Source organism: Mobula birostris, chromosome 16 (genome assembly GCF_030028105.1).
Source record: "Mobula birostris isolate sMobBir1 chromosome 16, sMobBir1.hap1, whole genome shotgun sequence".
Lineage (NCBI taxonomy): Eukaryota > Metazoa > Chordata > Chondrichthyes > Myliobatiformes > Myliobatidae > Mobula > Mobula birostris.
Window position 1 is genome coordinate 17,655,027 of NC_092385.1, and position 21,037 is coordinate 17,676,063.

The following is a 21,037-nucleotide window of genomic DNA, read 5'->3' on the forward strand; positions in this document are numbered from 1 at the left end:
TAACAGTGAGAAAAGGGCATGCCCTGGGTGCTGGAGGTCCTTAATAATAGACGCTGCCTTTCTTAGACACTGCTTCCTAAAGATATCCTGGGTATTTTGTAAGCTAGTACCCAAGATGGAGCTGACTATATTTACAACCTCTGCAGCTTCTTTCAGTCCTGTGCAGCAGCCCCCCACCCCCAACTCCCCATACCAGACAGTGATGCAGCCTTTCAGAATGTTCTCCACGGTACATCTATAGAAGTTTTTGAGTGTATTTGTTGACATGCCAAATCTCTTCAAACACCTAATGAAGTATAGCTGCTGTCTTGCCATCTTTATAACTATGTCCATATGTTGGGACCAGGTTGGATCCTCAGAGATCTTGGCACACAAGAACTTGAAACCGCTCATTCTCTCCACTTCTGATCCCACTATGAGGATTGGTATGTGTTCCTTCGTCTTAACCCTTCCTGAAGTCCACAATCAGCTCTTTCGTCTTACTGACGTTGAGTGCCAGGTTTTGCTGCGGCACCACTCCACTAGTTGGCATATCTCACCCCTGTACACCCTCTCATCACCACCTGAGATTCTACCAACGATGGTATTCTATCTACAATGCTGATGAAACAGGCCATTTTTATCATGCCATGATGGACGGTTCCCTTTGCTGCAAACACACACCTTCAGGTTCAAAGAAACCAGCAGATCATATAACTCTGTTGTGTTGTTCAAAAATGTCAGGAACTGATAAAAAGAAATTGATGGCTATTGGGAAAAGCGTTAAACCTCGATGCTTTAAGGGGCTGACAGTGGAGTTTACCAATCGAGTACTCTGCTAATAAGAATGCATGGAAGACTTCCAATGGCTAATGAGTTGGGGTACCTGTATTGCGCCACAGCGGAGATCAAGCAAAATTTTTCTGCTTGTTGACAACTGTGTAGCACATCCGCACGTAGAATGTTTGAGAAACATCCAGCCAGAACTTGGCATCCTTGGTGCAGTCAATGGAGCAACACACACAAAGTGCTGAAGGAACTCAGTAGACCATGCAGCATCTAGGAAAAGAGTACAATCAACATTTCAGGCTGAAATGCCGACTGTATTCTCTTCCTAGATGCTGCCTGGCCTGCTGAGTTCCTCCACCATTTTGTGTGGGTTGCTGGGATTTCAAGCATCTGCAGATTTTCTCTTGCCTGCAGTCAACTGCTACAGGAATCATAAAAATTTAAAAGATGTATCGTGGAAACCTGGTGAACTATAGTCTCGAAACAACTGAAGAAAATCTACTGGCATCTTTGTCATTTCTTCAACAGCCAAGGAAGTGAGAACAAAGGTTAAGCTTTTACAGGCAGTACAGTTTGCTAGTGATAGCTGGTGAGAAATAAGCAGCAAAATAATTCAGAACTGTTTTGCTCACTGCAGTTTCAAACGTTTAGGCTTGGAGATGCTGGAAAAGGCCAGTAGTGAGAATGAAAAGATTTCACTACTTCAACAAATTAGGAACAATGTAGAATTTGAAGGTATCATCGATCATCTTGAATGTTACAGTGCACATGAAGATTTGAGGGATACAATCATTGAAAGCATTGTACAAAAACACCAGACGGGGAATATGAAGACGAGGAAAGTAACCAGGATAACACAACTGAACCTGAGCTAGTGACTACACAAGAATACAGGAAATTTATTGCTGGATTACAACATAACTTCAGGTAGGAAGGCAATGAGGGCAGTCCACTATCTGCACTAGCTGCCTGCGCTGATCTTTTTCATTTACCATCAAAAGCACACTCCAGTGTACACTAGATGAATTCTTCCGTCAGTACCTATCACAAACTAATACACAGTTTTATAGTACTGTAATAATATTGGTAGTGTTTTAATTTGTTCTATATTTCATTTAAATATATAATTTGTTACTCAATTAAATGGTAGCTTGTCTTTTTTAAACCTTTTTAACTACTTCCCTGAAACTTTAGGTAACTGGAGTAGCTGCTTAATTGGGCCAAAATGTATTGGTCCCAATGTGTCCCAATTAACTGGAATCCACTGTATTTCATGACGCTAGTTCCACAAATGTCTGGGGTAGAATAGTTCAAAGATTAATGACCCACAAAGATATAGGTTGCTCCATTGTCTCCTTATTCCAAACATTTGCCACCATTATGGAAACATCTGTTCTGTATCCACTTTCATGGACCCCGGAGTGGACAATGAGGAAAGAGTGGATTGTGTTTGAACTTTTAGCCTCTGTGATGCACATTCTAAGTCACAAGATAAGAGCTGGTATCATACAGTAACAGAAAAAGGAATTACTAACAGGCAGGAAGCAAAAAGTAGGGATACAACAGACAATAAGACCATAAAAGTGAGAATAGGAACAAGCTAAGTAGTCCCTCAATCCAACTCCACCACTGATTATGATCATGGGTGTTCAGATATTCCTCAAATCCAGCTTCCTATCCTTTCCTTATAACCCTCGATTCCCCTACTGATCTAAAATCTACCCTAGTCTGAAATTTACACAAATGATCAAGCACTGGACTCTCCACCACCATTTCATGATATGCATAGCAGATAAATGTTGGAATATATTTTTGTGCATTGTTGGAATTGCAAAGCACATCACCTGCTAATCTAATCATTCACTTTCTCCACCACTGGCACATCACATCTGCTTGCCAAGGCTTCTTGGACAGCACCTCTCAAACACACAGCCTCCAATGATCCAGGAAAAGGGTAGCAGAGATGTGGGAACATCATGTCTATCTAGACTTGGAGGTCTATCCATAATCCTTCAATGTCCTTTAGTCATAATTTGCCGACTGTAACTGAGGGAATAGTTTTACACGTCGTTTACTGTGTATGAAGACAACAGCTCAGATCCTTTCTCTCAATGGCAATTCATATAAGGTTTTAAATACTGACCTTGCTAGTATTATTGACAGAGCAAAATCTCACTCACATCCCACCAAATCAACAGGATAGGAAGATGGCCATTTAGTTTAATTACATTATCAGTTCAGCTATGTTATAATAAGATCCTATTCTGTCTTGGACAGCATAATGGAATACAAGGTAGATACAAGTTAGTCTGCATATACTGCGAAAACTGGTGGTGTAGTAGAAACAAGGGAGGTCAAGGCTAAGCAGGGCAGAGCCCAGTTTGAGACATGCAGGGTGATGCACCTCGGGAGGACAAGCGAGGGTCAAACATGCACAGTAAATGATAGGGCAATATGGAGTGATTATGTACAGAGGTACCTTGGGGTACAAGTGCAGAGCTCCCTGAACCTGACAGCACAGCAGAATAATACGGTGAGAATGTACACAGAAGCCTTGTCTTCCTCAGCCACGGCACAGAATATAAAAGTGATAAAAAACGGTTAGGCTACAGTTGAAGTATTGTGTGCAGTTTGGGTCACCACGCCACAGGAAGGATGTGATAGTGACGGTGTAGAGAAAACTTACAAGGGTGGTGCCTGACTGGGACTTCTCCGTGGAAACGAGTCTGGATAAACTACAGCAGAGGAGATTGAGGTGTGAGATGACAGGAGGTATATAAGATTGTGATGGATTATTGGGATACACAAGGCAGATATTAAAGCTCTATTTCCCATGATTAGGATAGGGATGTCTACGACAAGAGGGATAGGTTTAAGGTATGAGGTGGGATGGTCAGAGAGCATCTGAAGGATACCTTTTTTTTAAAACAAAATACTCACAGTGGGTGAGTAGACTGTAAAGCACTCCCTGAAGCGGTGGCGGCAGCAGATACTCCCAATGGATTTAAGAAACATCGAGACAAGTATCTGAATCACCCAGGCAAAGAAGGCTACAAACCTAAATTGGGTAAAGGGGTTAATGTTGCTAGGTACAATGGGCGGCAAGCACATGGTGGGCAGACAGGCATGTTTCTGTGTGGTTCAACTGCATAAATCTCTGGCTGTGGTACATCATTCCTAGTGTGGCAGGTTATTTTTCAGAGAAAGAACAATTAGCAAAGCCACTAATTTTCTTCATAAAGGAGTGCCTGGCTAGAGGCAGTTTAAAGTTCAGAAGTAGTCTCAACTGCACAGATATTCAGCCATCTGCAATGATGAGCCAGACTCAAGCGGAACAACTGTAGCCCGGGACCAATAAAATAATGGCGTGGTGACATGTCACTAGCATTTCTCACAAGAATCCACCCGCCTTGTGCTTTGGCTCTTGGTAGGTCACCCATGCCAAACAGGTCAAAGGATATGGGCAAGCCTATGAGTGGTCCCCTGGTCCCCATGTTCAGGGGTTCATCTCAGGGCTAACAACCCTGACTGGTCAAAAAACAATTGTTACTGAAACAGCAATAAAGAACCTTCTGTATAGACAGAGGCGAAGGACCTTCATTGCTGCCCTAAATGCCAGCAGTGTAACGGGCAGTAATTTTCATTAGCGCTATTTTAAAACTGAAAGTCATGTACTAATTTCAATTTGAAGAGTTTTTAAATATTGTTGTATGTTTCCAGCTTTCTGTCAAAGCCTGCTAGAGGGATTCTGTGGCTGAGGCCTACGTGTCACAAAAGCATCTGCGGTTGCTAGCAGGAATCAGAGCCCCAGTGAGATTCTACCTCTATACCTGTACCAGGTAAATACAGATGGGCAGGGTCTCTAGTTAGTGGGTAGATCCAACATGATCCGGTCCACTAACATTAACTACACTTAAAACAAAAGACATAAACTCATCAATACTTTTTCAGAGCACCGAGAAATGTACAATAAGTTATTTTAGCCAGCATTTTATAAATAAATCATACCTAACCTGGATTAGGATGTGAAGGATGTAATGGATCATACTTTCTGACTTATAATGATAGAAGAGGCAGCCAATCAGCCCATCTCATCCATGGCAGCTCCCAGTAGAACAACCCATCAGTCTCTTTTCCCTGTAGAGCTTCCCATGCCTATTGGCTCATCTTGGCTCACTTACCCACTCAGGAGTTAATTTAAAAAAGCCAGTGACCCTTCGATGCATGTCCTTAGGACGTGGGAGAAAACGGGCTCTCAGTTCTCAGAAAACATAGAAACTCCACACAGGCAGCATCTGAGGTCAGGCTCAAGCTTGGCTTGCTGGAGCTGTGTAAGATCTAAGTGGAGAACTGTATTGTCCCAATGTTTTACAGTTTCAGCTGGTATGGCTGATAGTTAGAAGATGATTATTCAGTATTTAGCTTACAAGTCAACAAGATTATTTTTTTGTAATCTCACCAATAAGCTTCTTTATCATTCCTGCAGATGCACTCCCCATGCTAAATCGCCCACTATTTAAGATCTTCATGGCCACCTGGAGGAACGGAAAACAAAATAATTTCAGTCTCATCAAAATTTCTATTGACAAAAGCATAATCCTGCTCCATTTACTTTCAACAATGAGCCTACTGTCCAAGTTCACCATAAATTTTGTGATTATCTTTGATGCACAGGAAACAGGAGACCATGGGTTTTCTTATGCCATGTCACCACTTATGTAAATAAACTCAATTTACACTAAATACAACCTCCAAGAGGACTAAAACCTTGTCATGATTTGGAGATCTGCATGCTTCAATGACCCAGAGAGCTAGTTGGAGTCAGGGCTTTACACTATTGCTCTTGTTAGAGTCATCAATGCTAAACAAGTCAAAGCGTAGGGGCCAGACTAAGAGTGGCCCACCGGTCCTCCAGGTTTGGGAGTTCAGCTCAGGGCTAACAACCCTGACTGGTATAACATTATTGTTACAGAAACAGCAATGAAGGGTCCTTCCACATCTGAGTGCAACGGCATTCCTGAGTCACCACGTGGGACTTGCACGACTGACAGTAGTGAAAACCGAGAGGAAGCTACTGACACGATGAAGGAGTCCTGAACAAAGCCAGAGTTGGAGGACCTTCATTGCTGTCCTAAGTGCCAACAACATCACAGGCAGTAAGTGCAGCATATACAGCTTATACTTCTATGAATCAGTTCACAATACATCACATATATAATTTGAACTCAAGTCTTGACAACGTTTCATGCATATTTGTGTTAACCAACAATGGGACGTCAGAGAGGCCGAGTTTGATTTTAGCACAGGAAAGGAAAGGTTAAATTAGACAGATGGGAGTTTTTGCTGGCAAGAAGATCAGCAACTGGAGAATAGAGACAAGAGACAAGGTGCTGAAATCTAGAGCAAGTCAAAGACAGCTTCAAGATAATTGACAAAAGAAGAAAAAAAAAAGAATGTTCTGATCTGAAATGTATTCTTCAAGATAATTGACAAAAGGAAAAAAAGACAAAACTTTTTGTTAAGTGAAGAGTATTCTGATCCGAAATGTATTGTCTGAAGGGGAGGTGCAAGCATTTTCAATAATAATTTTGAAAAGGAATTTTAATCTGAACGTTTGAACTAATGTTACAATACTACTGGAGATTAGCATGCAAGTGGGATGATTTAGATGATTCTTTCAAAAAATGAAACAGGCAGAATGGGTCAAATAGCCTCTTTCCAAATGATTCAATGAAATGATGTGGCCCTCCATTGGTCAAGGTCAACCACGGATGCTGCGTCCTAGCTATCTACGTTGCTGGCTGGTGCAGTGCTGTCTGTGGCTGATGAGACCAATGCGAGAGTGACAGTCTCCATTGCAATGGTCACATCTATAAGTGGTCTTAGCTCTGATGGAGATGCAGTGTTCCTTTCTATGGGCCTGCTTTCAGAAATTTTTCCTCGTCTGACTTAAGGTGTTGTTTCAGGGTGCTTCTCCATCTGGTGCGGTCAGCTGCAAGTTCCTCGCAGGGCTCAGTGTTGGTGTCCAGTGCCTTCATGTCCCACTAGCAGACATCCCTGAGGCGCAGTTGTGGGCGGCCAGCAATTCTCTTGCCTGAAGCCAGCCCACTATTGAAGATGTCATTTGGGATGCGGCCATCTTGAGTGTAGTAGATGTGGCCCAGGCAGCACAGCCTACGCTGCCTGAGCAGGGTGGACATGCTAGAGAGGCTGGTACGAGAGAACCTCAGCATCTGTCTCTCCAGGAGATGACCATCTTAAATGGAAGATGTTGAGCCTTCTCTCCTCCTTAGCGTATGTTGACCAGGTACAGAAGTGTGCTGGGGACACAAGCATTTTACACGTCAATCTTTGTTTTGATGGAGAGTTTGGAGTTATCTCAGACTCATGTGGTCTTATAATATTAATGAAATTAATATTTCTACAGACAGTACCAGCTCTTTACAACAAGTTGTAAATTGATGTTCTGGTATAAGCTTCAATATGGTAGGGTCTTGGATACAATCTGCAGTAGATTATTTGTATTAGCATTAACTAGGGACATACCACAAATTTGGTATTCTCTAGGTTCAACTTCTATGATACATAAAGGGAACATTTGACTGAGTGTGACATTAAGGTTTCTTAGTTAAAATGAAGTTAAAAGACATCAATAGACAACACTCTAGTGGTTGGAATTAAACCTACTACAAAGGAAGATGGGAATACATTATTGGAGATGAATTATCCTAGATCCAGGTCATCACTGCATGAGTTTCTTGTGTAATCTCTTAGTGCCACAGTCTTCTACATCATTAATGGCTTCCCTTCCATCACAAAGTCAGAAGTGGGGATGTTAATGCAATGTTCAATTCCATTTGCGTCTCTTCAGCAATTAAAGCAGTACATTCCTACATGCAACATGATCTAATGGAGGAGAAGATGGCGTGCGCTATCAGGGACCTGGGAGTCGATCAACTCGGGGACTTTGAGACTTTTTTTTACCGTGCCCATGGTTTGTTCTTCATCAAATTATGGTATTGCTTTGCACAGCTGTAACAAAATGTTATAATTATGTGGTTCTGTCAGTGTTCGTCTTTGGTTTGTCCTGTTTTCTGTGCTATCACTCCGGAGAAACATTGTATCATTTCTTAACGCATGTATGCATTTCTAAATGACAATAAAATAGGACTGAGTGTTCTCATAATCTAATCTAGTTAACATCCTGGCATGGGCTAAAGTGCCAAGGAATAGTCTACTTCAACAAGAAAGAGTCAAATCATCGTTCCTTGGCATTCTGAGACATTACCATTTCCAAGTTCTCGCACCATCATTTTCCAATGAGTCACTATAGATCAGGAACTTAACTGGACCAGCCAAATAAATATTATAGCTCTACCAGCAAGTCAGAAGCTTGGTCCTCTAAGGAGAATAACTCATCCCGATACCAAAAAGCCCTTCTATCGTCTGCAAGGCATTAAGAAAACCTGAAGCCTCTTGTTTTCTATGGTGTAAAAATCTCCTTCTGCCTGGATGAGTGCAGTTCCAACAAATGTCAACACTATCCAAGGCATGGCAACCCATCTGACTGGCATGCCTTCCATCATCCCAAACATACATTGCCTCACTGAAGCAGTGGCTCCATGGTGTACCACTCTTTTGCTGATGTAACTCTGATTACATCTCTGAAACCCACCACCTCTCCCAAGGGCAAGAGTGGCAAGGTACACAGGAACACCACCTTTAAAACAGTCTCTCCTTGTTTACACTAACAAAGCCCTTTATTTTGTTATTTCTACATAGAAGTGGCTAATGTAATTTTTTTTTTGTTAAGTGATTTGATCTGTTTCCCCTTTCCATTTTACTGGTAGATTAAGCACTTTCACAGCAAACAGAATTGTACTACAGGCTAACAGCCCTGGATATCAAAACAGCATTTGATTGTAGCTGTGCCGCGTAGGTGCCCTATGGCTGAGATAAATGACCGCCAGTTGGCTAAGCTGATTGGAGATCAGTCATCTCAGTCACTCAGGAGCTCCCCAGGGCTGTGTCCAAGGACAACCATCTTCAGCTGCTTCACCAATGACTTTCCTCCAGTCATAAAGTCAGAAAACCTGTGGAGAAGTTTGCTGATGACCACACAACGTTCAGCCCCATTCACACCTCCTCAGATACTAAAAGACTCCATGTCCCAATACAGCAGGGGTTCCCAATCTGGGGTCCATGGACCTTGTGCTTAATGGTATTGGTCCATGGTGTAAAAAAGGTTGGGAACCTCCGCAACACAGCATGAACAACATCCAGGCGTGAGCTGGTAGGTGACAAGTAACCTTCATGCCACACAAGAGGCAGGCAATGATGACTTCCAAGTAGAGAAAATCCAGCTATCACCCCCCGACACTCAAAGGCACTGCCATCAATGAATCGTCCCCTATCAATATCCTGAGGGCAAGCATTGATTAGAAATTGAACTGGAGTAGCCAAATACACAATATGGCTACAAGGGCATGCCAAAGGCTGGAAATCCTGGGAATCCTGTAGCATGCAGCTCATCTCTTGAGACCCCAAAGCCTGCCGACTATCTACATGACTCACGTCAGGAATGCAATTTGCCACTTGCCTAGGTGAGTGCAGCTTCAACCACACCTGAGAAGCTTGACACTGTACAGGAGAGAGCAGCCTGTTTGATAGGCATCGCTTCCACAACCATGCACTCACCCATTCCACCAATAAGAGCAGTTTGTACCACCCACAGGATGCACTTCAGCAAAATACCAAGAGTTCTTCCAAAAATCTGTCCTCTAAACCCTTGACCTCTACCAGTTAGAAGGGCAAGGATAGCAGAAAACATAAAAACATCACCAAATGGAAGTTCCCTCCAAGCCACTCGCTGTCCTGACATAGAAATAACACCATAAGACATAAGAGCAGATTTACACCATTCGCCCATCGAGTCTGGCCTGCCATTCCATCATGGCTGATTTATTATCCCTCTCAATCCCATTCTTTGCCTTCTCCCTGTAACCCTGACGTCCTTAGTAATCAAGAACCTATCGACCTCTGCTTTAAACATACTCAATGACTTGGCCTCTACCCCCTCTGTGGCAATGAATTCCAGATTCCCTACCCTCATTTCTTTCTCATCTCTATTCTGACTGAACATACACATATGCAAAACAATTATGCGTACAATCTTAGTGTTTGGGCAATACCCTCATACGTTTCCCTTCTTTATTGTCTGTACATAGCGATGGAGATGCAACATAAAGATTTATACTCGCTCATGTTGTGAGATGGATGTAAGAAATATAATTCTAATTTCTTTTGTGACATCCTTCTATTCTGAGGCTGTGCCCTCTGGTCTCAGACTCCCTCACTACAGAAAACATCCTCTCCACATCCATTCTAGGCCTTTCAATATCCTAAAGGTTTCAATGAGACCTTTCAGTAAGGCCTGTACGCACTGGAGTTCTCTTCTAAACTCCAGTGAGTACAGGCCTGGAGCCATCAAACACTCATGATACATTAAACCTTTCATTCCCGGGATCATTCTTGTGACCCCCCCCCCCAACCCTCCCCAGTGTCAGCACATCCTTTCTTAGATACGGGGTCCAAAGCTGCTCATAACACTCCAAGTGCAGTCTGACCAATGGTGAAATATATCGGTATTCCATCACTGTGGCTGCATTAAAATCTTGAAATTCTCCCTAAGTGTACTCTGCTTACACCCACACCTCAAAGGCTGAAGCAGTTAAGGAGGCAGTTCACGACTGCCTTCTCATTAGGAACAGGGAATTAAAAGCTACACACACAAAAAATGCTGGTGAACGCAGCAGGCCAGGCAGCATCTCTAGGAAGAGGTACAGTCCACGTTTCGGGCCGAGACCCTTCATCAGGACTAACTGAAAGAAGAGATAGTAGGAGATTTGAAAGTGAGAGGGGGAGGAAGATCCGAAATGATGGGAGAAGACAGGAGGGGGAGGGAGGGGTGGAGAGAAGTTGAAGGACTGAAGAAATTATAGATTATAGATGGGGAGCAGTGAGAGATGGTTTCACTAAACTCCCGTCGAAGAGAAGATTTAAACTTCTTCAGTGTAGGCATCACCGGAAGAGGCTTCGCAGAAGTGAATTTAAAAATGCAAACACGAGGAAATCTGTAGATGCTGGAATCTCACCAGCGTTCACCAGCATTTTTTGTGTGTGCTGCTTGAAATGAAAAGTTGGCTGAGTCTGTGATGCCCACGTCCCCTGAATGAATAAATAAAAGACACTACAGTCTGGCAAACACAGACATTTTCTACCAGCTCCCGTTGGCACCAAAAGCATGCACTGGGGTGCTAGATGAAAAGCTTTATTTTGGATACTCTGTTTCAGTGGATCACTAAAATAACGTTGATGTAAGTTGTAACACTTAGCTGTATTACACAGAGGTGCTATAAATGTCAGAATGGGTTAAGAGATAAATGGTTCAAAGCACTGTACTGAACCATTCTGTATCTCAACATTTTACACCAGAAACAAAGAAAAATGATTGAAGAATAAAGATTGTGAGAAAATGGAGTGGGAGATAAACGGAATAAATGTCTCATTTAAAGTTTAGATCTCCTGAGTAATGTCATAAAAGGCAAATGTTACAAAACTTTAAAACTGCTTATATGAAAAGAAATATACAATTGTTTATTTGTATTGAATTACTTAGCTTTGAAATGCTAATTAAATTTGCCGATGACACGACATTGATTGGCCTTATCTCAAACAATAATGAGGTGGCCTACAGGGAAGAAGTCATCTCTCTGACGCAGTTGTGTCAAGAAAACAACCTCTCCCTCAATGTCACAAAAACAAAGGAGCTGGTTGTGGATTACAGGACGAATGGAGACGGGCTAACCCCTATTGACATCAATGGATCTGGGGTTGAGAGGGTGAACAGCTCTAAGTTCCTCGGCATCCACATCACCGAGGACCTCACGTGGTCTGTACACACCAGCTGTGTGGTGAAAAAGGCATAACAGCGCCTCTTTCACCTCAGATGGTTGAGGAAGTTTGATATGGGCCCCCAGATCCTAAGAACATTCTACAGGGGCACAATTGAGAGCATCCTGACTGGCTGCATCACTGCCTGATATGGGAATTGTACCTCCCTAAATCGCAGGTCTCTGCAGAGAGTGGTGCAGACAGCCCAGCGCATCAATAGTTGTGAACTTCCCATTATTCAGAACATTTACGAGGACAGGTGTATAAAAAGGGCCTGTAGGATCATTGGGGACCCGAGTCACCCCAACCACAATCTAGTCCAGTTGCTACCATCTGGGAAACAGTACCACAGCATAAAAGCCAGGACCAACAGGCTCCAGGACAGCTTCTTCCACCAGGCCATCAGACTGATTAACTCGCACTGACTTGAGTGTTCTCTATGTTACATGACTGCTCTATTTATTATAAATTACTATGATTGTACATTGCACTTTTAGACAGAGACGTAACGTAAAGATTTTTACGCCTTATGTATGTGAAGGATACAAGAAATAAAGTCAATTCATTCATTATTGATGTAGCATTAAACGTAATTAAAACATGTATTGATAAAAATATCAAATGAATTGAATTTGAAATAATTATTTAAATAACATGCTTTTATTAATTACCTTAAACCCGCCACCAACTTCTCCCAGGACATTTTCTACTGGCACTTTGGTATTCTCAAAATGAACTTCACAAGCTGAAAGTACAAAACTAACTGTTAGCTTTCTGTAATGCACAGACAATTAAAGGGCTGGAAAAAATATAGAAATATGTAATGTCAGGGACATGGAGAGTGTGAATTTTAAAAGGCCAGGTGTAACCTGCAGCCAATGTAGATCAGCAAGCACCAGAATGATAGAGGACAATTATGCCACTCATAATTTTGTATACCTCAATCAAACTACCTCCCCCCCCGCCCACCCGCTGCCTCCTCTGCTCCTCTGTTAGATGAGCAGTGATGATATGTGGATGAAGTGCAGTTGTAAAAGGTACCTGGGGAAATTGAAATGCTGTTTATTGCTTTGACTCATCTTCAACCACTAATTAGGTTACAACCGTTGGCCTTGGTAGACAACATTGAATTACTTAGCTCTAAAATGCCAGTTCCATTGAATCCACTAACTGGATTGATAAAGAAGATGCCTTGAAATTTCCTTATGGTAAGGATATTAGTTTCATTGTTTGTAGGAATAGCTATTAACGTAGAGACAGTACAAATTAGTGATGAGACTGGAGCAAAGAGACAGCCAATGCTTGCATCTATATTTATCAAAAACTGTAGAAAGGGAAGTGCTGAGAAAAAAATGCTACCAAGTCCTCATGAAGCAAATCTTAAAGGACTCATAACCACTGAGGATAAAATACAAAAGCATCAAAAGCTGAAGTGCCATCTGCATAGTGAATTTGATAAAGGATTTCACAGTTCCTTTCCAAAGCATACCATTACACAATTTTCAAATATCCTGCGTAAATTCCTGCTTAAAAGTGGTAAATAAGCATCACTCTATTACAGTCATCATATCCATATCAAATAAACAGCAGCAATATTACTGATTCAGAATCAGTAATATAACTGGAAGAAGTGGACAACTGGAAAAATAAGAGTCCATGCAAGCGGCAGTAGCCATTGTTAAATGTGCAGCACCTCTTTGTGATATTTCATAGTGGAGAACTATAAATGTAATTTGGAAAAAAAGTTTCTTTTTTCTTGATATCCCTTGTATTTGAAATTCAAGAAACTGCAAATACTGAAAATATGACCATTCTTTCTTTCCCTTACTTTAATTCTCTTAATATTTACATCTACATATTTCTGGGCCTTCCTCTTTCCATTTCCCAACCTTTAATATATTGTGTATTCCTCTAGCCTAGATTTTAGATAACTAATTCCCTTTTCCACATGATTAACACCTCACTTTCAGCAGCTTGAACCGCAGAGAAATTGACATGTTGACGACAAGTCCAATTAATGGCAACATTGTCAAGTGGCTAATTTCAACAAATTATGGCCAAATGGGAATAATGAACGTGGTCAGCGTGTAATTAAGATGCATTCAAATATTGAAAGCAGATTGCTCTGACATATGGAATTCTGTTCCATTGACTAACCTTGCACAGATTTTAAAATTGAACTACAAGACTTATTTTAAAGCAGAAATGCCTTTCATTTCCACACTGAAGTGAATTGGGTGGCAATGGAAATAATCCGATTCATCTTTGAAGATCAAAAGAGGTAAACTAGGGAAAATATTTTACTAAAAATAGCTTTGCCAATGAGCGTCTTGCGCTAAATCATGTTGAATGTGCCTGGTAGTTTGGAAAGGTTCACCTGCTCTAGTACAGGCACTCTGCTCCCTCAGCAGAGGCCATATGGAGTTCAATGGAAAAGCACGGTCCCACTGGGATTGTTCAGCATTGTACTACAGAATCCACTGCCTTGCAGTGGAACCTGGTCTGGAGATCAGGAGAGAGAGAAAAATGTTTTAACATTGATATTAATATTTATTCTCAGTCCAATGGCTCATTTAAACCAAATGTGTTCTATTTTGTTTACATTAATTTTATTCATTGTTGATATCACGCTACCTCTTGTTGGGTGAGGTCCAAGGAAGCTGGGTCAGTTTTATAAGCCTTCTGCACCCGGCCCAGGTAAGTGCAGGTGGACCCAAACCATGGGCTGAATCCAACTCATATTTGAATTGTAAATTCCTCTATGTGTAAAACAGTAATTAACCTTTACACCTCATCTTTTCTCTACCAACTTGAGCAACTGGTGCAGATGAAAAGCTTTCCAATCCTGTTCATTATTCTGAACAAACGCACTGAGAAGTTATCAAATTGTTCTTGGTAAAATTTGGAGAGAACAGTTTCTGTGAAATGAAAACACTCATTTGGATAGTTTAGCAATAATAGAATTTATCAGTTACCATAAACTTTTGTCAATACATCAAAAAAGCTTTGTATTTCCAATTTAATCAAAATGAGTAGCACACAAATTGCATATCAAATGAAATGACTTTGCACTTGATTCTTTTAATAATAAGAAACTTAAATGCTTTCACGCCAGAATCACGAATGCCTTACTATTGGATCCACGGATTCCTAGTTTGTCTTCTGGCTTCCCACTGGTAATACCACCAAATTTTCTCTCCACCACAAAAGCTGTGATCTTATCTTTGGTTGCACCATCTTTGTCAACTACTTCTGTTCGTGCAAACACTGTAAAAATATCTGCAATTCCACCGTTTGATATCCAGATCTGCAGCAGAAGTCAATGAATAGACATCAGGAACAAGACAAAGAGTAATTTCAGATAATACTGTTCAACTAATTGCAATTTTTTTCCAATTAATGTTCTCTTTAAAGTGCAAAATTCTGAACGTTTCACAATGTTTGTGTTCAAAAATATAATTGTTTTTTTAATGTCCCTGAATGTCAGAAACATTCAAGGATATTGCTGACCGGGCTCACTCAGCTATCCATCTCTTGGCTTTACATAGAAGATGTTCATCTTCCTTGTCCATGCTCACCAACTCACACGACGGCATTCTTTCATAGTGTAACATGACATAACGTTACGCTACTGATATTAAACCTGATACTGGTACATCCGTTGGCTAAACAGGAATCTGCCATATCGAGTGAAGATTGCTTACATTGGCAAGTTTCTGCCAATGGAGCTTCAAAAGATGTTGTATGTTGGTCGGTCATTTCTCACTGCAAATGCTAAGCTAGTTAGTTAAACCATTCACAGGAAATTATGAGCAGAACCTAGACCAGGGGTTCCCAACCTTCTTTTTATGTCATGGACCCCAGGCTGGAAACCCCCTGACCTAGACTGACAATCCAGTGCAGAAAAACATTTATGGCTTTTCATCTCAGCATTTGAGTATTCCACTTATGACTTCTACTGCCCATTTCCATAGTGAGCTTCAAGGCAAGTCAGAAGATTGCCTTTGAAGGGAGGATGACCTCCACTAATCCTGCATCTTCATTTCCAGCAAATTGCTAAAGTCCAGTCTTCTGCCTGATTCTTGAAAATGAACTAATATTTGCCTAATATGCTTTTGGTTAAGAAATATCAATAATTTTGTATCAACAATTTTAGGCAGGAATTTATATTACAAACTCCACCCTGGACGGTCTCAATCCTGGCTACAAAAGGTGGGTGGGGCTAGCAATTCCATGCCGTTAAAACCCAACGCTACAGAAACCCCGACAGAAGCTCCAAAGACCTCATCACTGGGAAAGGAAGAAGTTTCAATAAGCTACACCTTGCAAGACTAACCTAGGACAGAGAACTCTGGTGAGCTGCTATCAGCAGCCTATGCCCCAGTAGGGGTGATAGGCTTAAGAAGAATTATATTACGGCAAACAATGAAATAGTAATCCCATCATTTTCCTTCTCTCAATCCTTATTTCTCTACAGTTATTTTCCTCATATGCCCAACCACTTCCACTTAATTCTTCTGTCACTTCCTTACACTAAGGAGCAATTTACAGGAGCCAATTTACTTCCCAGCATATCAATGAAAGGAAACCATCGGGCTGAAACAAAGTGAAATGCTTTTAAACTCCACAGGAACAGCACCTGAGATAAGATTAAATCCAGAACCCTGAAGCTAAGAGAACAGTGCTAACTATTCTGTGCTGCTGTTATTAGACCTTAAAATTTACAGGATAAGTTCAAGGTCAATGAAAACGAAACTGAGGCAATCCTGTTTCCACTCCAGCTTGAGAGATTCGCTTGCCCAGAAGCACATAGAACCTAACTGACATTATTTTCCAACTCTGAAGCTCATTATTACCAGCTAAGTAAGATCAGTTTGATATTGGACATGCGATTGATCAAACTAGAGACCTCCATTTTCCGTAGAGTGTAGCTCCTCATCACTTTTGAGGATTTGGCTACATGATATCTCAGAAAACTAAAACAAAAATTATGGCCCCCGTGGCAGAATGATGAAAGAGCAGTTCATATTGTAGAGTAGCAACATGAGAAGATAAAAGTACAACGCTACAAAATCTTGCTTTGAATTTTGTTAACATGCTTCCCTTTTCAATATATGGAACAGGAAAATTGGCTACCTGTCTGATGCATTTCCAAAGCAGTTATTCTTGAATCCAACAATAAATCAGATGAAAAGGAAAAAGAAGAGGGACTGTCAAAACCATTTGAGCACTGTATTCACCTTTGATCCATTGAGAAAGTAGTGCTGTCCATCGTCACTGAGTGTTGCCCTGGTTTGAATTGATGCTGCATCACTCCCACTGAAAACAAATTAATAAATATGTGTGATGCACATTAAAAGTTGGGTATCATCAAAATAACTTTCGATCAGTGGAAGTGAAATGGTAGCCTGCTTGAAAACTGCATATAATGGCTGGTTGTCCCAGTGAATGCTCATTATCTCTCTATTGTTGAGAAACCTGTACTGAATCAGAAGACCTCTTTGGCCTCCTCAAGTAATTCTGCCATTCATCAAAATCATAACAGATCCTCTATTTCAATACCATATTGCTGCACTATCCATACATCTCGTGATTCCCTTACTTCTGAAAGAACTTAATGACTGAACCTCTACAGCCTCTGAAAGTAGAACATTCCAATGACTTATTAGGCTCTAAATGAAGAAATTCCTCATCTCATTCCTAATTGGGATACCCCCCCATTCTAAGACTGTGACTCCAAGTTTAAAACTGCTTAACCAGGAGAAACTTTCTTCCTGCATCCATCTTACACCTGTAGAGCAGTACAGCATAGAAACAAGTCATGTTGTCCACCATGTCTGTATTGAACATGACGCCAATTTAAACTGCATACCTATCTACATGCGGTCTATTTCCCTCAATTCTGTTCATTGATCTAAATGTGGTTTACAGCACCCTGACACTGTGTAAAAAACAAAGCAGCACAACTCTCCTCTAAACTTTCCCCCTCTCATGTTAATGCTATGTCCTCTAGTACTTGACATTGCCACCTGTGAAAAATGATTCTATCTACCCTGGCTGTGCCTCACATAATTTTATATACAACAGCCTTTGGCTCTTCAGAGAAATCAATCCATGCTTTTCCAACCTGTCCTTGTAGCTAATACTCTTGAATCCAGACAACGTCTTTGTGCAGAAGAGATTCACCCGTCTCCAAAGTCTTCACATCCCTTGGACCTCTACCACATTAAGCCCTGTAAGAATTCTGCAAGTTTCACTTATATCCGAATCATCTAAAATTCTTAAAGATACAAGACAAAGTTACTCACTCCCTCCCCTACAGCAAACCTGTCATCCTTGGAATGTCAAATGTATCTTCATTGTACTTACCCCATGGCAAGTATATCCCTTTTAAAATAAGGAGACCTAAACTATATACAATGCTGTAGGAGCAGTCTCACCAAGGTTGTATATAATGGAAGCAAAACGTGTTTCAAATCCTGTCATGGCAGTCTCTTAACTTCCCTTTGAAGTAGCACTTTATGCCACTCAGCAGTATCAAGCTATTAAAAATATTCAAATCAAACTGTGGTGAGTCAAGGTGGCAACTTGTAATGTACAATAATGGCCAATGAAGGCCCCAACTAAAGAGAGTTAAAAAGAAATGAAGGGATTGATTACAGAAAACAAAACCAACATAACTGCTTAATGCAATAATTATCCTGTGAATGTTCTGCATTGTTGCAAAAGATGCAAGAGCTTTCACTGACAAACTAAGCCATTAATACTGCCGAGCAAAGTCAGCTTGCTTGCTGTCATCACTGCTGCAGGGCACCAGAGACTGTTCCCTACAGCAATGTCAGAAGAGATGAAGTCTGTATTACAGATATCACAAGATAGGGGAGGTTTCTTTAAAGTCAGCCAACGAAACAGTGCTGATTCAAAAGATAGCAAGTTAAAATTTCAATTAGAAACTAATTACAAGTAACAGAGTGAGGATAGACAGGAGTAAAAGACAAAAGGGAAATAAATTGTAATATTTTAATCTATTTTACCACAGAACAATAAATCATGGACAACAAATAAACTACTTCCAACAATGGAAAACGTGAAAGGCCATAAAAGCCAAATTCTTTTGAAATAAAGCATTTTGGAGAAAAAAATATATCACAAATTGTGAAAAGAACAACCGTGAATGCAAAATAACCAAGGTTAATTTAATCAAACCATGATTTCTTTTTAATCGTTTGTTGAAATATTTTATTTATAACACATTCACAGATTAATTCTCACAGCCAGCCTGCTTGTTCTTTTTTCTTCTTGCTTGCATTTCTCACATTATAAGGTCAGTTTAGCACCTAGGAATTTGAAAGGAAGGTAGCAACTTCAAATAAGGCTGACAGGATCAAGAATAACATGCTTGGTTGTCTGAGAGATAGCTATACGTGATAAGGATAAAGACTGAAATTTCTGGAAATGCACAAACCAGGCAGCATATGTGAAGGCAGAAACAATGGTTAATTAGAAACAGATAAGAGTCAAGAACGATCAGTTGCCTTGTCAAATTCTGGTAAATTTACAATACACTTGCAAGAAACAAAAGATGAAATAATTTCTCCATGCAGGTTTCCCTGTAGGTAGTTAAATTAATGGTTGAAATGAAATCTCACCAGCTCAGAAGTAAAGCATTTAGCACTAATTAAAGACTCAGGGATTGAAAGACAACATAGGTAGTAGATGCAGAAGATGACGTCAATGAATTTGTGCAGTTATTTGAAAGGACGATGGCTAATTTTGATCAGCTTCTGTCATTTTTCACTTGCCATAACAAAAGTGGCATAATCCTCATAATAGCTTCCCCCATCCCCCAACATGTTTACAACTTAACAGCACAATACCTTGCTGTTTGCAAGAGAGTAAACAGTTGACATTTCGGGCCGAGACCCTTCAACAGATTTGATGCATGGTCTTGCCCTGAAACATCGACTGTTTATTCTTTTCCATTGATGCTGCCTGGCCTGCTGAGATCTTCCATTGCTTTGTATGTGTTAATTTGATTTCCAGCATTTACTGTTATTTGTTTACAAGAGAGCTGGCTTATCACAATAGTAGCTTTATTCAAATGCAAAGCTCTCCGGTTTTGGACCTAAGATATAGGAGCAGAATTAGGCCATTTGGCCCATCGAGTCTGCTCTACCATTTCATCATGGCTGATCCAATCTTCCTCTCAGCCCTAGTCTCCTGCCTTCTTCCTGTATCCCTTCATTCCCTGACCAATCAAGAATCCATCAACCTGTACCTTAAATATACATAAAGACTTGCCTGTGGAAAAGAATTCCACAGATCCACCACTCTCTAGCCAAAGAAATACTTCTTCATCTCCATTCTAAAAGGTCGCCCCTCTATTCTAAGGCAGTGTCTTCTGGTTTTAGGCCTGCCTACCATAGGAAACATCCTCTCCACATCCACTCTACGAAGTCCTTTCACCATTCGATAGGTTTCAATGAGGTCACCCCTCAGTATTCCGAATTCTAGTGAATGCAGGCCCAGAGTCATCAAACACAGTTCATATCACAAACTTGGAATCATTTTCGTGAACCTCCTTTGAACCCTCTCCGGTTTCAGCACATCCTTTCTAAGATAAAGGGTCCAAATCTGCTCACAGTACTCTTAAGTGTGACTTTACCAGTGCTTTATAAAGTTTCAATATTACATCCTTACTTTTATATTCGAGTCCTCCTGAAATGAACGCTAACATTGCATTTGCCTTCCTCACCACAGGCTCAACCTGCAAATTAACCTTTAGGGAATCCTGCACAAGAACTCTCAAGTTGCTTTGCACCTGAGTTTTTTTATATTTTCTCTCCATTTAGAAAACAGTCAACCCTTTCATTTCTTCTTCCAAAGTGCATGACCATACACTTCCTGACATTGTATTCCACCTGCCACTTCTTTGCCCATTCTCCAAATCTATTCAAGTCTTTTTGCAGCCTCTCTATTTCCTTAAAACTACCTGCCCCTCCACCCATCTTCCTATCACTTGCAAAATTTGCAACAAAGCCATCTATTCCATCATCCAAATCATTGACATATAATGTAAAAAGAATCGGTCCCAACACAGACCCCTGTGGAACATCGCTAGTCACTGGCAGCCAACCAGAAAAGGCTCCTTATATTCCCACTCTTTGCATCTTGCCAATCAGCTACTGCTTTATCCATGCTAGAATCTTTCCTATAATACCATGGGCTCGTAGCTTGTTAAGCAGCCTGATGTGTGGCACCTTGTCAAAGACCTTTTGAAAATCCAAGTACACAACATCAACTGATTCTCTTTGTC

At 40.9% G+C, this 21,037-nt stretch overlaps 1 protein-coding gene across 1 annotated transcript in view; it reads right to left on the reverse strand.

The window, feature by feature from the left end:
• Nucleotides 1-21,037, reverse strand: part of acad9 (acyl-CoA dehydrogenase family, member 9) — a 68,145-nt gene that overhangs the window by 29,337 nt on the left and 17,771 nt on the right. Inside the window, exons 6-9 of the mRNA XM_072280358.1 lie at nt 16,962-17,040; nt 14,854-15,028; nt 12,393-12,466; nt 5,228-5,303 (exon numbers count right to left, since the gene is read on the reverse strand). Coding sequence (XP_072136459.1) covers nt 5,228-5,303; nt 12,393-12,466; nt 14,854-15,028; nt 16,962-17,040 — 404 coding nt within the window. The remainder of the gene's footprint in view (nt 1-5,227; nt 5,304-12,392; nt 12,467-14,853; nt 15,029-16,961; nt 17,041-21,037) is intronic.